The sequence below is a fragment of the Galeopterus variegatus genome, unplaced genomic scaffold (assembly GCF_000696425.1).
Source record: "Galeopterus variegatus unplaced genomic scaffold, G_variegatus-3.0.2 Scaffold568, whole genome shotgun sequence".
Classification (NCBI taxonomy): Eukaryota; Metazoa; Chordata; class Mammalia; order Dermoptera; family Cynocephalidae; genus Galeopterus; species Galeopterus variegatus.
The window spans coordinates 495,649-511,733 of record NW_007726679.1 but is presented as its reverse complement, the minus strand read 5'-3'; the positions used below and the strand labels follow the sequence as shown (position 1 = coordinate 511,733).

At 36.1% G+C, this 16,085-nt stretch overlaps 1 protein-coding gene across 1 annotated transcript in view; it reads left to right on the top strand.

Annotated features, from left to right (window-relative positions):
• Nucleotides 1-729: 729 nt before the first annotated feature.
• The window catches only part of LOC103588404, a 77,772-nt gene continuing 62,416 nt past the window's right edge, over nt 730-16,085 (top strand). The window contains exons 1-2 of the mRNA XM_008570068.1: nt 730-783; nt 11,677-11,769. Coding sequence (XP_008568290.1) covers nt 730-783; nt 11,677-11,769 — 147 coding nt within the window. The remainder of the gene's footprint in view (nt 784-11,676; nt 11,770-16,085) is intronic.

Genomic DNA, 16,085 nt, shown 5'->3' with positions numbered 1-16,085 from the left:
AATAAGATCGTCCAAAACGTCCAATTTTGGATCGTCAGGGGTCTTAGGTAATGGTGGGTATGATTTAGATTGAATAAGACATTTCTTTTCTAATTCAGGTTTTGGAATCTCAGTCTCATCATCGGAAAAATCAGAATGATCATCAGACTCTGAATTGGGCATGGGAGGGGCAGAAGGCTCAGGAGGAGTATCACATATATGTGAAGAAAAAAATTTCTTTTGTGGCTTTAATGAATCAGATTGAGAATGCTGACTGCTGTCATCTGAATCAGATTGAAAAGGTTGCAAGGCTAAAACCACCATGTTAAAAGCTGCCCATTCCTCTGCTGATATAACTTCTCCAGCCTGATGAGCTCTCCGTAAAGCTCTACTGACCTGTCTCCAAATTTTTAAATCAAATTGGTTCTTATTGTCTGGAGTAAACCAATAGCAATGTTTCTGTATCTTTTTTAATAATGAAAGTAAAACCTTCTCTTTAATTTTTAATCCTGAAGCAGTCAACAATGATTTCAATACTGCCATGTAATCACTTAACACTGATCATAAACACTTAACACTTAACACTTAATCACTTAACATTTAAACACTTAACACTGATGGGGAATTACCCATTATGTCCTGACTCTAAATTTCCCGAAGAGATGGCATAACTCTTCGCCGTCCGTTAAAACCTCCTCGGTCCCGTCCGTTCCCATGTCTTACCTTTCGTGCCCCTCGTGTGGGCGCCAGATGTTGATTAAAATGATCGGAGATGCGAAGGAAGATGCAGCAGATGAGATGCAGGTGAAGAGCAGGGGGCTACTGCTCTCTCAGGCAAATAGCACCAACCCAGCCACTGTTACAGCTTTTATTACATTTAGCAAGCTTGTGCATGCAAGATAAGCATTAATGCATAAATTCTGTTATACTTTTCTCAAGAGCAGAAGGCCATTACCTCCCTTCTCAAACACTTGATTATCTTTATTGCGTCTCCTGGGAACATCCCAAGAAAGTGTTCTCATGACTTCAAGCGTTGTCAAGGATTGTTTGCAATCCTTGACATTTCTTGGTTAACTCGTTTGCAAGTTCATCAAGTGAACACGTCCTTGGGCGCTGTCCACAGAAGTCCATTAACCATTTCCTTCAATGGGGTGCCGGTATCTCTTCGACATGATGCTTTCCATTTCTTTGGGCATACACCCAGCAGTGGAATTGCTGGATCCTATGGCAGTTGTATCTGTAGTTGTTTGAGGAATCTGCATACTGTTTTCCATAATGGTTATACCAATTTACAGTCCCACCAATAGTGTAGGAGGGTTCCCCTTTCTCCACATTGTTCCCAGCGTGCACTGTCAGCCCTTTGAAGGCACAGATGGTGTCAATCAATGTTTTTATTACCAGGACCAGTGTTGTGCATTGTTTGCATCAGCATTGGCATTCATTAAATATACTAGATAAACGAATGAAAGAAAGGAAGGAAGGAGGGGCACTGTCTATGGCATATGGCAGTATATTTTGGCTCATACATGCATATGGTGAAAGGATGGAGCCAGAGTGGGCCTCACGGATGAGGCTGAACCAAAGCTGGTGTCAAAGAACAAAATTATAGGGGCCGGCCCGGTGGCGCACTGGAGAGTGCGCCGCTTGGGAGCGTGGCAGCGCTACCGCCGAGGGTTCGGATCCCATGTGGAGACCGGTTCCCGCTCACTTGCTGAGTGCAGTGCGGGCGCAACACCAAGGGTTGCGATCCCGTTACTGGTCAGTAAAAAAGACAAAAAGGAAAAAAAAAAAAGAACAAAATTATAACAAATTTAATAGAAGATCTCAATTGGCTTTATTGAGATTCTAGAATTGAGCAACTTATTATTCCATAGAATCGAATAAGTGTTCCAATGAGCCAAGCAGAAGAGATTGGCTTTATAGACAGAAAAAGGCTAAAGAAAGTAGAAACAAAGTAGAAAAAGCAAATTGGTCATTTCAAAGTTATTTTCCTTGTAAGGTGGAGATAAGAAAACAGAATAATAGAAAAATAACATCAAATTACTTCAGCCTATCTGTTTTGTGTAAGGATTAAAGCAGAGGGAACTTCATTATCATATCAATTGAAGATTTAAACTGGCCTTTTTGGGAAATTGCCTGTTAGTTTTCTCCTGACTTCTCTGAAGATCAGACCACAGCCCAAAGTGACATGATACTCAGCAGGGGTGATTCCATTTTGATTTTTAGTCTGGTCTTTTGGGACCTACTGCAGGAACTCAATCTAAAACAATGGCCTTGCATAATTTTTATTTATCATTGGGCCACAAATTATTGATGGGGTTTGGCTGGACGACGTGGAGAGGTGAGTACATATCAGATGGGCAAAGTAGCAGGAGAAATACTTCAAGATGGGAATGAGCATGTCAAGGAAACCAGTCTGAAGAGATCTTTACTAGGTAATAATCCAAAAGAGTCTAATTGGGATGTAAAATTCATCATGCCCAGCCTAATGTTATTTATAGACACTATTATGTAAAGGTGGTGGCTTATCTTTCTTATCCCTTTTGGACCCCGGAATCCTAACTGCAGTTGTCAGGAGTTCTCTGTTCCAGATAGCTACTTTAGTAGGTAAGAGACGTACAGAGAAAATGTGGTCCTTCACTCTGTATAAAGTAATGAGAAATTCAGTTGCTGGAAATGGTGCAGGACTGGTCTACTAAAGTGGTAGGGTGAGCAGGCTTAATACAGCCTGACAAACATGCTTCTCAGCTGAACTCTCAACTTTTTTTGGAGAATATATAAAAATGTTTTATTTAATACCCTTGATTGGCCTACTCAATTTGGTAAGTGCCATCTTATCAATTTACCCTAAAAATGTGCAATGTTACTGCAATTTATTTCTCTCCTTTCTTATAAATCTTGTTTTTGCTTTTGTTCCTTGGCTCTGTCAACAGACTATCTCACGTGTGTGTATACAATTTGTGTGCAAAATAACTAAATGACTCTTAGTTATTTTCTGACACTAATATTACTTTCTTTCTGAGCTCCCACCCCCTGGATAGTGGAAGGGGTGGGGATGGGGAGGAATAACTGAATGTCCAATTCATTTTAAAGCTTAGCTTAGTATTATCATTTAAATAGTTATCTTGGGTTATTGTTTCTCTCAGAAATACTGTCCCGTACCCCAATGGTTTCCTTAAGATAGTATGTGGAAGAAGGGGTTGAGTGGCTTTCACATCCTCAAGGCATTGGGGGAGAGTGCCCCTGGCCTTATGCTGGCCCACTGGTATGTATACGTTGGCATGGCAACTGCTGGTCTGCAGAAGGATGGCCCATGTTCACCTGGTTGCTGGATGTTCTACTGGCTTTCAGTGTGTGAACTTGTGGTCCATTGTTTGGACACAGGCACCTTTGTTGGTGGTGCTTCCTAGATGATCCTACCTAAACTGGATTTCCTTTGATATTAGAGACTCCTTACAGGATTTTGGCTTGAGTGGTCTGTAGTGCTGCCCTCACTATAGAGCCATCTTTCCTTCACTATGCCAATAACCTGTGTCAAACTTCCCAGCCTAACTCTCAGCTACTTTCATATCCTAAGACTCATGAAAAACAAGGGTGATTCAGGATAGCTAACCTCAGGCCTCCCTCTGCCTGTCCATACCATGCCATCTTGTCAGTGCAGCTGTATCCTATGTTGCTGCAGGATAGCATCCTCCCTGTGTCCTGTATTGAGGATAGGGGAGCAGAAGACCCCTCTGCCTAAGGGCTTGTTTCCATTTACCCAGACACTTATTTCCCCAAGCTACACACTGTAGAAGGGCCACTTAGGACTTACTCTTCTGGCTATTTTAGCTTCCTGCCTCATTCTCTGAGCTTCTTCCTGTATTTCCTCTAGGGCAGAAAGGTGTGTGCTTTTATTTCCACATCGTATCTTCCTTATTCCTGACTCCAGTAAAGGCTTAACAGCAGTCAGAGTCAATGGTAGATTTATGGGCTCAGTCTTTTAAATTTAGCTGTTTATATGCTAATTGGGAGGTGTAAAGGATTTTCTTGAGAGGCAAATTCCATCTCAAGGCAACAGCTGTTTTTTTGTTTTTCTGTTTTGACATCTGCATACTTTTATTTCCAATTAATAAAATAGGCAAAGAACCAGCAAGGATACTGTCTTGTTGTACAATTCCATAGTGCAATTACACTTCAGAAACAATATTATTGTGACAAATCCTAGGGATGCCTGAGGTAGTTTTGGCAGCCTTGTACTTGGAAAGGCCCAAAAGAAGATTGATAATTTTTAAACCATTACCCTTGTTACATTATCCCTTTTAATATATGAAGAACTTTAAACCTGTGACATGATTAAGACATTTAAGTTGGATACCTTAGGTTGCAAGGAATGGAGACTCACTCAGGTCTCCTAAAGTAATGGGGCATTTACAATGAGGACACATCTGACATATATGTTAGGGTTTTTTGGTAGCAGTCAGTGGGAGCTGTTTCAGGCTAACTTAGGCAAAAACAGAATTTAATAGGATGGCTGGTACAGCTCATGGAATTCAAGGGAAGGCCAAAGACAGGGGCTTTGTGAGGAAGAGTGGAACAGCTCTAGATATCTGGATCTAAGGGACAATCTCTTTAGGGTGCTACTAGTGGGACCGATTTTCTCCATCTGCTTATGTCTCTCTGTGGCTCTTCTTGTGACTCTCATGAGGGAGGCCGGTTAGTCTTGCTGGGGTCAGGGGCCCACCCCTTGGCCAGGGAAGCACGTTCCTCCAAAACTGTACAATGTTTGCGGGAGAAATGGAGAAGAGAGTTGGTTTGAAAGGGTAAAGTGAGTTCAGTTTGGGGCATGTGGCATTCCTAAACATCTAGGTAGAAAATTTATAATCTGTTTACTGAGTCAGCACTAACTCAGCCCACTTTCTTGATAGAATGTGGACGGGCTAGCATTTATGATTACTTTTTTAAAAAATCAGAAAAGAAAAGAGATTTTAAAGCAGTTTAAGTTTTTAAAATTGTGTTAAATAAATTCAAGGTAAAGTATTATGGAGAATTCTCTTTTGCATTGTTTTAGACCAAATATAACTACTCAAAAATATTTAATACTATTTTAAAATGCTTATATTTTGGTTTCCTGTTTATTGAATATTATGATGGTTTCTTTTATAACTTCCCTCTCAAAATGAACTGTCCTCAAGAAGCTATGGACTATGCTAAAAGGAGCTTTCTTCAAAGAATTAGCAAGGATGGGAGAGGAATCCCTGGCTTTGGAAGACTGGGCTGGATTAACCATCACTATTGCCCAGTGTCCCAGAACTAATTCTTGGCAGAGCCAGAATTCACAGCCAATTTTGAATTAAAGGATTCTGTTCCCACCCCAAGACTAAAAGTGGCACTCTTGAATTTCTTTATAGAGGGACTTAAGGGAGACTATGTTGTTGGAAGTGGGGGCTAGGTTGGGACTGACTCAAGGGATCTGTATAAGTCTATTTTCTGTTGCTTGTTAACAGGAAACCTGAAATTTGGTAATGTGTAAAGAAAACAAAATTTATTTCTTACAGTTTTCAAGGCTGGGAAGTCCAAGGTCCAGGGAACACATGAAGAAGGTGAGGTGTAAAGTAAATACCACAAAGAATTAAGTTTTGAATAGCTAAAAAAAAAAGAAGGTGAGGGCTTTCTTCATGGTGAAGAGTGTCTGTAGAGTACCATAGTGACCAGGGCATCACATGGCCAGAATGGCATGAGCAAGAGAGCTAACCTTCTCACTTGCTCTCCTTATAAAGCTTACAGAACCATGTCCATGACAACCCATTAAACCATCAGCCACTACTCCATGAATGGATTAATCTATTCAGGAGGACATAGTCCTCATGATCCAATCACCTCTCTATAACCCCACCTTCAAATACCATAATTGAATTTCCCATCTTCTTAACACTGTCAGAGTGGGGATCGAATTTCTAACACATCAACTTTTGAGGGACACATTTGACCACAGCAGGATCTCTAAGACTGGAACTTAGTTAAGCATGAGGTTGAGAGGATGGAGCTGGGCCAATGCAGCTAAGAATTGAGTCCTCAATTCTGCCCTCATTATGTAACTGGGCACTTGGCATGTATACCCCTCCCCCCTTATATTTAAATTCAGAAACAGATTAAGTATGGGTTCACCCTGTCTAGCCCTTGTTCCCCAGTAGGAAGGAGTCCTTCTAGTCAGACCATTGCCTTTCTTTATTTTTTTTTATTTTTTATTTTTTTTAGACCATCACCTTTCTCTCTGCTTATTGCTCAAGGCTCAGCTGCTCTTCTCCCCTCTAACTCACAAAGCCACGTCAAACTACTTCACTAGTTTTTCTTAGAACTAATTTCATCATGTAACTATTAACTAATAATAATAAATGACATTAATTATTAATGATGTCCCATATTACCAGACACTACCTGCCATTTCTGTCCCTCCATCTTTGACCACTCTGTCCCTAAATAATATTTTTGTCCTTTGTATTTGCAGATTGCATTGTTTATACCTCTATTTAGCAATTATGTTCTCCCTCATGCCATATATTGTTTCTCGCTTTCTATTTTTGTTGTTGTTGTTGTTGTCTCAACCATATTGTACTTTGCTATTAACCTATTTGTATCTGGGAAAATATCTAGTACAGTTTGTTGCCTGTGAAATCATGTCATATTATTTAACACTGTGATTTTCTAAATAGTGAGTGGAAGTGGGTTTAATTGGATTCAGTTTAGGTTTCCCTTCTTGCCCATGACCACAACTTTATCTAATTATGAAGTAAGCTTTTGTTTAGATACCCCCCTGCCATGAGACCATTTATTAAATAGATCCACGTGTATTTTTTATTTGCCCAGTGAAATTATAAACCTTGAAACCTGGTCTTGGGCTTCTTCACAGTTCCTAGTCTGATTTTGAGTAAATGGTATCTAACAAATATTAAGATAAAATAAGTAAGATTATGATAATATCTATATCTTATGAATTTTAGGTACAGTTTGAATATAAAGGATATTTAAATTAATTTTTAAGTTAAAGATAGCTGGTGTCGGGCACATAAAATCATTCCTTAAAGATATTCAATATCCTAACTAATATATAGTGCCTTCTTTATGTATTTATTTTTGTGTTTAATTGGGATGAATAAAAGAAGCATATGAGTGCATGTGTGTATATATGTGCACACACACACACACCCTACCATTTAAAAACCTATTTGATGATCCCAAGAATCAACCTTACTATTTATGGCAGGAACAGATAGCGTTTATTTGACATGTTGACCTGTTCACCAGTTTGATTTTCTACATTTGAACTTTTCCAACCATTGCCTGAATTTTGGGTTTATCTTTATTGACAGGTAGGGAACCAAAAATATCAGCCTAATCCAATTAAAAATGTCACAGACATATTTATTATTTAATTTCTTCACCAAATATTTTTTGTGTGGCCACTCTTTATCAATTGTATTAATGCATTTCCAGAGACAAATTATTTAGATTGACAAAACTCTGAGTTTTTCCTGGACATCCATGATACTAAATAATGACTTCCCCTGCTCTCTCAGCAGCCATCTCCCGTTCCCATACATAAATGGCAGCCAGCAATGGCTAGAAACAAAGCACTCTCTCCAGGTCCCTGAATACGGTGACATTCATTCTGAGAGAAGCAGGGGCAGCTCTTTGAAAGCCGACTTCTTCAGCTCAACAATAACACACAATGAGTTATTGACTTGTTTATATACGGAGCTCTTTTCAGTAACTAACTCTGACTCCCACAGTCTGGACAAATGATTGATTTCGTGGTTAGAAAAAGAGAAAGCTCTTGCGCTAAACTCTGTAGTGCAAACTACTTCTTCCCCATTTGTTCCATAACTGAATAGGACCTTATTAAAATGCACTTTCCAAAAAAATACCTGCAGCTGCCCTTTATAACCATGTTTTGTATATATAAATAAGTAATTTGTCCCAGTCTTTTGTATATTAACAGACCATTGGGAAACTTGTCAGTATATATGAAGGCTGATTATCCTGTGTTTTATGCTAAACTGTATTTCCTATATTGATCTACATATAGGATATGTATCAAGTAACTTATTAGATCAATGTTCACTGGGGAAAACCCTAGATTTTTGATAGAGAAACTCAGTTTCTTGTTGGGTCATGTTGCTTTATTAAGGACATTATACACAAGACATACCATATACTTAACATTTGAATCATTAGCTGTTCTTCTGAACACAGAGAAAACAACATGAAGAACCACAGTTCAGAACAGTGAGAGTTTGGTTGGACTAATAGGCTTTCCCCCCTTTGGCTAGTACCTATCTGAAATGTCAATATGAATTAGATAGACAGAACATTTGAATTACTATACCTTTTGAATTACCTGTTTGAATTACTATACCTTTTCTAAAGATATTAATAGTTGACATCTAGTGACAATTTTAGAGTATTTTCTCTTGTAAAATAAATTTTATTTTATCTTACCATTGTGTTAAAATTTTTACCCAATCTTATTTTACACTTTAAAATATTTTGGAGGGAGTTAAAAAGAAAAGCCATCAACTGTTAGTTAATGGCACACATAAGATGAGATCACTGTTATTCTGGCTGTATTTCTCCAGCGGGAGGTCTTGAGCCTGATTTCTTCTCTAGGATGTCTACAGGAGAGTTTCCTGAGCTGCAAATGTTTGCAGAATTTCTCAAAATTAAGAGCACTTTCAATTATACTCACAAGGAGCCACATGTTTTATATAGAGCTATGTGGTACATATAAACTATGACCCTTTAGAGTGTTAGAGAGGGTACAGTGCCTGAAACCTTAGCTTTAATAGTTTTAAGTAAAATAGATACAGTCTGAAAAGTAACAGTCGATGAACATCATTTCATTGGAATCTGTTGCTTCAGGATTCCATACTTTCGTGGATTTTTAAAAAAAAATTCCTAAGCAAACTGTTTAAACTTCCTCCTTTTTGTCTTTCATTTATCGAACCAGACCATTTTCTTGAAGTATTTTTGTTCAATTTTCTTTGACAGAGCCATTATCTTTCTTGTTTCTTCCATTTCTGCTACTGTTCTTGACTAGTATCTTGACTGTTCTATTCTGGTTCCCATTAATATTGAATGAGCCCAACTTTAACCTAATTATACTGATGGCTAATGTTTGTTACATGTTTTTTAAATCTTAGCAGCAAGACCTTCCTATTTAGCTTGCTAGATTTTGATGTGCAATGAATATATTTGGCAGTGTTTTCTCAATTTAAAAGGGTAAGACATATTTAGAAAGTGACTTAGTTTCCCCTGCTCCCGTTTTTGGGGATTTGCCTTTTCATGGTTATACACAAATCTTAGTCATCTTTCTGTTTGCTTTTGATTTTTAATTTTTGAAGTTTCTGTCAATTTTTATACATGAAAAGCCAACCTCAGAAATCTCAAACCAATTGACAAAAAATTATTTCATATGATTTAGATAGGAACAGCATGTCAAAAGCATCTAGTTCTGTCTTAATGAAGAAACAGGATGTTCTCATCAAAAGTGACAGGAGAGAAGAGTCCTACTTTTGTTAGCATGTTGTGGGGTTTGAGGGTAAGATGCTGTTAGCATATTATTAATTTCTCAGGGTGAAAATGCACTCTCTTAATTTGACTTTTTAGCTTTCAATAATTTCTCTAAAATTAAAATATCTCTCTTTTGGAATGGCTTGTCTGTTTTCAGAAAGGCCCCATGTGTGTATTTTTTTGGTTTTTTTTTTGACTATTTATTTCTTAATATTTTATTGGACTCCCTAGTTAGGACTATGCATATGATACTTTTCAGTAATGTTGGTATGTTTTTCCCCCCATGTATGTAGACTGGTATAGTGCTTTTTTAAAGTTGAGTATTAGAATGGGTGTGATTTTTTTCCAACTGTGATGCTTTCAAAGGTAAAGAATTCCTACCTTTTAAAAAGTTGCTTAGAAGCAGTTGTAAATATCATGGCCCTGGGAAACCTCATTAGAATCTGACTTACCTGCTGTGACACCGAAGAGTTTCATGCCTCTGTTTTTGTTTTGTTTTGCTTCCCTTAAAAATAGATCTGCTCTGAAAGATTTTTCATTTGGAAAATAATTTCATAAAGAATAAATAAGCTTAGTGAATATTCTCCAGTTGCTGTCTTTTGTACCCACCTTCTAGTGTGATGAAAACTCCCCTAATCAAGAAATAACCAAAGATACTTGAGACCAGTATGTTGTGCCATGGTTCACACATAGACCTCCATGTATGGAAGTTGAACTTGATATTTAATTTTTTATAATATTATTCTTTTTGTATCACTTTATCACACTTTATCCTTGGGGAGACTAATCCTAAGAATAGTCTCACATGATGACTTTTAAAACAATCTTTATCAGTGTTTCTCAACCTAGGGCAGAGATTGACAAACGATTGCCCCCTGGCCAAATTCAACTTGCCACCTATTGTTGGTTTTTATGTCTGTCTATCTGTCTGTCTGTATGTCTGTATGTATCTATTTATTTATTTTTAAGTTTTATTGATGCATAGTCATGCTCATTCACTTCTATATTGTCTATTTCATGCTTCAATGACAGAGTTGAGTAATTGCAATAAAGATTGTATGACCCTTATTCGGTCACAGAGCCTAAAATTTTTACTATCTGACCCTTTGCAGAAACGTTTATATGGAACTCTTTATCTAGGGTGATCATCAGAATTACCTAAAGATTCTGCGCCTCTCCCCTCTACCAAAACATAATCTCTGATATACTGGGCTATATCACCTATCATTGGATGAAGTGTTCATAGGTTTGATACTATTCTTCTAGCATATCTGCACAGCTAGACTGAAGAGGCTATACCGTTTTTTCTCAATATAGGAGTTGGTCTTCAGGCAGGGTGTGGGTTAAAGATTCATGTTAGCTCAAACTTGATTTGCCAGGCATACACTTGAGAAAGTCTACTTAAAACAACAACATTAACAAAACAAAATTTAAAACATGGTCATTATTTATTTTCACTGTAATCCTCAATAAGTAATAGGAAATGGCAAGTCCATTGCTTAAGAATTGTCAAATATTCCAATTCAGAGGGTTCTCTAACAGGCTATTGACCTCTTTCTTTCTATTAATGTCAATCTATTGAGTGAATATTATTCTTTGAGTTTAGCTTTTATCTTTTGTTGAAAATAGTATTTTGTTTCTATAGAGATTATTTATAAAGAAATATAGAATGGGCCACATTCACCTTTTTATAATATTTGGGTTAGCAGGAGTACTAGAAGACTTTTATTTAGCTTTCTAAATGGAGCAGCGTGGAGGCAACTGTTCAGGTATTTAGATACAAAATTCTTTGTCATAAAAGATAAATCATTTAGCACCATTGTAGAGTGTTTGAATTGACACTTTTGGTTTATGTTCTTGACTTCTTATTCTGACACAACAGCAGCCAATTTATTCCCTACTTGCCATGAATGATTTTAATAGAAAATATCAGTCTGGTTTTTTAAAAAAAGTTGCTAGGCTCATTTTAATAAAATTATTTTTAAAAGTACTCATCAATGTCTAATGTCTGCAATTAAGAACCCTCCTCGACCAAGTCATATTTGATAATCCAAACAATCAAAGGGAAAGTGAAAAATTTATTGTGTTAAATGTGTGTCTGGTTGTCAATAGCTGTGTGTTTTCATGTTGTTTATTCATTTTTTCTAGTTGAACCTGGCAGTGAATGAACAGAAGGAGAAAATTACAGAAAAAGTCATTCTTTCAATGACAGCAAAGGAACTCCATAAGGCACAAGAAGAAGTGAGGAACTACTTTGTAAACTGTTTTATAAAACTGCAATGAACGCTAATTTTAAAATTAAAATAAATTTTACTTTGGGTCTTGTAGTAAATCTGCTATTGTTGACTGGTAATGACTTATGATAGAAAAAAAACTGATCAAAACTGGAATCCTTTTATTAATACAGGCAGCCTGAAAAATAATTGTATGCTTGAAAGAATAAATGAAAGTATAATTTTCTGAAAAAATTCTAATGAATATTTTCTCATAAATTTTCTAAATTAGTAAATTATTATATGCAACTTGAAACAGGAAATTATAAAACATGCCAACATAAGGAAAATATTAAAATTTTGTTGAATTTTTAATAAACACTAAATTTTGTTTGTATTATCTGACTTTCTAAGGATAGAATTATTGTTCTGAATTTTAGAAATGCTAACAAAGTTATATTTTATCAGGGGAAAACTGTAGTTTACAAATGTCAAGCCTAAGTGAGCTAATCTTAAGATTCTGTAGGCAATATTGTAATGAAGAACTATTAAAGCAAACCTTCTTCTCTCCAAAGTTCATGCTGTGAAGTTGACAGCATATTCCACAAATGAAATAATAATACAAAATTGGTGTTAGACAAGAGGGGAAAATGATTTTCATGCAGTTTCCTGGAATGCAAAAGCATTTAATCTTTCTGAAGAAAGAACATGAATTTGCTAACTTCCCTGCATAACTGCCAGTAAATAAAATCTATAAGCAACTTAAGGAATAAGATAATGTGAATACTTAAAAGATAAGCTTCTCATATAATCCTCTTTTGACATTTTGGCAAAGAAATCTATCAAAGCTGTAAGGTTTTAATATTTTCTTATTGTGATTGCATCTTCTTTACCAACCATGTATTTTTATAATAGATGAACAAGTACAATGAATCAAATTTTCCCGTGTGAAATTAGTTAGAAACCATATGAATATTTGAGACATATATGTCATAAACTTTGATTATCAATCTCAGCAGAGAACATTTCATAAGAAAATTTAAAATTAATTTCCAAAATGTAATAAATAACAATTGTGTAGATTTAAGTTATAGTTCTGACTCATTCCACTGAATATTAGCAAGTTAATAGACTAGGTTGTTAGTTATAAATTTAAAAAACATCGTATTTTCTGTGTTTGAAAAATATTTTACTAGAATTGGACAGTTTTATTACAATTTCACAGTGAGTTTAAAATCAATCTAGCATGTATCTTTTAAACTTTGGGAAATGCAAATAAGTTTCATAGATTAATTAGCATAATTAAAATTATACCTAGAACAATACCATTATTGTTAGAGATTAAATAGAAAATAATCTAAAAGGATGAAATACTAAGTATTTTCTTCCTTTTAAGCATTATGATTATTTTGTCCTTTGATATTTTATGTAAAATTAGTTTCAATGGAACAAAAAACCCGAAGTGGCCCTGGAAAATGATTATTATGCTAAATATATCATTTTTAATGCTACCTCATTAGCAACAATGAAAATGAAAAATATCTTTTCTGGAAAATCCAATAGTATTTATGTTTATTTGACATTTCTTTTTTATCATCATCATCTTTGTATTTATTTAGCACTATATACTTCAGTGTTTTTCCTACACAGTGCCTAATTTGTTCACATATTTGCTTTATCAGCTATGGCTTGAAATGTCTTTTGTTTGCCTTAAAAATCAAACACACGGTAAAGGAAATATGTTTGTGTGTGTGTGTGTGTGTGTGTGTGTGTGTGTGTGTGTGTGTGAAAGAGAGAGAGACAGAGAGAGAGAATCTCTAAATATGTTCCATAGCCTATGAGGATAATTTCTATGTGGTTACTTTGAAAGTGATTATATTAATTTGGATGTGTAAGATCTAGTGTTTTGTTGAGAAAAAAGTCAGTGACATTGAGCTTTAGCCCTAATTTACATATAGAGATGTGAAATCCAGATGGAAGAGATAAATGAAAAATTTGGGGGGAGAAATTACTTCAATTTTTTTCTCATGGTTTATTTTTTTACACAAATTTTACATTTCTAGACATATCTCAAAACCCAAATTACTCATCATAAAATCTGAGACTTAGCTCCTCTTCTGCTGTTTATAGTTTTATCTTAAAATCTTTTGTTTCATGTAATTTTTCCACATGAAACCTGGGAATAATAATAATGTATGCGTCATAAGACTACTTTGAGGTTATTATGTATGTTAAAGTACACTAAGCTTTTTGGAAATATGCATATAATCTATTATTGTCAATTTAAAAATGTGTTATTCCTGAAATGTAGATACCAAGATGGGATTAAATGTGTAAAAATTTTATTATGAGCAATGTCTTAGAGAGAAAATGCAGAGAGCTCTGGGTAAGGTGCTGGGTAAGATCTATCAGACTGAAATGGAGCTGACCCCAAGTGAGGGGATGAGGAAAGGGAGATTGAGAGGAAGCATCTTAGACTACTGTGCAGTCTAAGGAAGGTCTGGCAAAGCTGTTGGTGTATCCCTAAGCCAGAGGTGGCCATAAAAGGAGTCCTGTGATTTCCATGGGTGGACCTGCCTTAGTCTCCTCAGCCATTGGTACCAAACTGATGATGGATTTCAGAACACAGCAGAAGGCCCTTGGTCAATTATGCTCTTGTAGTTAGAAGTCTGGGAGGCACAGTCTCATAGCTGCCTCAAAAGGTATAGTTGGCATCATCCTTTCTGCAATCAACATAGCCCTATACCAGGTGAGTCACGAAGACATTAAAAATGTCTCTATTTTTCAATTGTCTCTTCCTCCATGAGTAGATGGGTATGTTAGACAGTTGAATAGGTCTAAAGGCAGCACATAAGGGATGCTTGGCTGAAAACAGGCCAGATCAACTTCTAAAATGTTTCTGATCTTGGAAGGGCTCTAGAAAACTATTAAAAATTTGGTAGTAGTTAAAGCACTAGAGATGAGAGGTGCCACTTTCTTCAGGTTTCCTGGTAGTTACACTGCAGCTCATCCTTCAATCAAGAGATATTTAACTTGCTTACAGGCTACCATATCTTTTCCAGTCTTCCTTCATTGAATCAGAGTTATGTTTACTTCTTAACCTAAAAAACACTGTACTCTTGGGCCTGAATATCCATTTTCATCTCCCTGCCCTCTTTCTGGTTCACCTTAAATATGTCGTTAATTAGAAAGTTTCTTGGTCTTGAGTTGAAATGCTGACCTGGCTTTGAGACCATCTCGTATGTTACATGCCAAGATGATGTTCCTAGCATAGAGGCTGCCACCCTTTGTGCTGATTTCAAGTGACAGTTCTGTGCAAAGTGCTCTGGAGTTCTCCTTAATAACATGAGTGGATTCAGAGCTACACACAATTCAGGCTGACAGCTGACTAGAAAAACCAAGAGCTCCTCAAAGAGTCATTAATAATAGCCAATGTACAGTATTCACAATGTATGGCTCAGAAAAATACAACTTTAATATGCATACTTTTTAGAATGATTATAAACAGAAAAATGTTTTCTGCCGACTATAAATTATCTTGATAATTTAATTGAATTTAAAGGTTGCATGCTTGCATCATACAAACATGGCTAAATTGCCCTATGTGTTATGTAAAACCCTATGTGTATGATTATAGACATGTGCACAATTGCATTCTTTCAGAAGTTTGGCTTGTTTCCTTACCAGAATATTCAATATTTTTTTTTTTGCTACTTTCTGCTCATTTGTCACTCTCCCAAATTCTGTACAAGTGTCACTTCCGTGCTGCATTTCCACAGACAATGAAGAGTAGAATGTGTAGGCTTTCTGGTGCACAATGAGATGGTGCATTTTTTCAACATATGCATACGTAAGCCTTCTTTTGTGAATGGGACCGATAGGGTCAGATAATGTTTAAAGGGAAAGGCTTTATGTCTCTCAGGCTTCTATGTTTCCACATGGATGCCTCCACACACACATAGATTGAATTATGAACAGATCCATTAATGCTGGGATCACAAAAGGTCAAGTTTTGTCTTCTTTTACCCCTATTCACATTGCCTTTGTAGAGAAAAAAAAAAGGGATTTGCAGGAAAAAAAAGATTCATGATGAAGAATTTTAAAGAACATTTTCCCTCTTTTAGCAACATCTGTGATTTGGGGGAAAAAATCATATTATGTAAAATAATTCAGGAGTATTGTATTACCTACCTGATTTTAGTACCTGCATTATTTCTTGTGAGGGTTGTTTTTAAGGGTGACATATTATCATAATAACTGAGAACAAAATGTAGCACTTTGAGGATAAAAGACCTTATGAATATGTAAAGTAACATAAAGTTTCAGTAAAATTGAATGAAAACA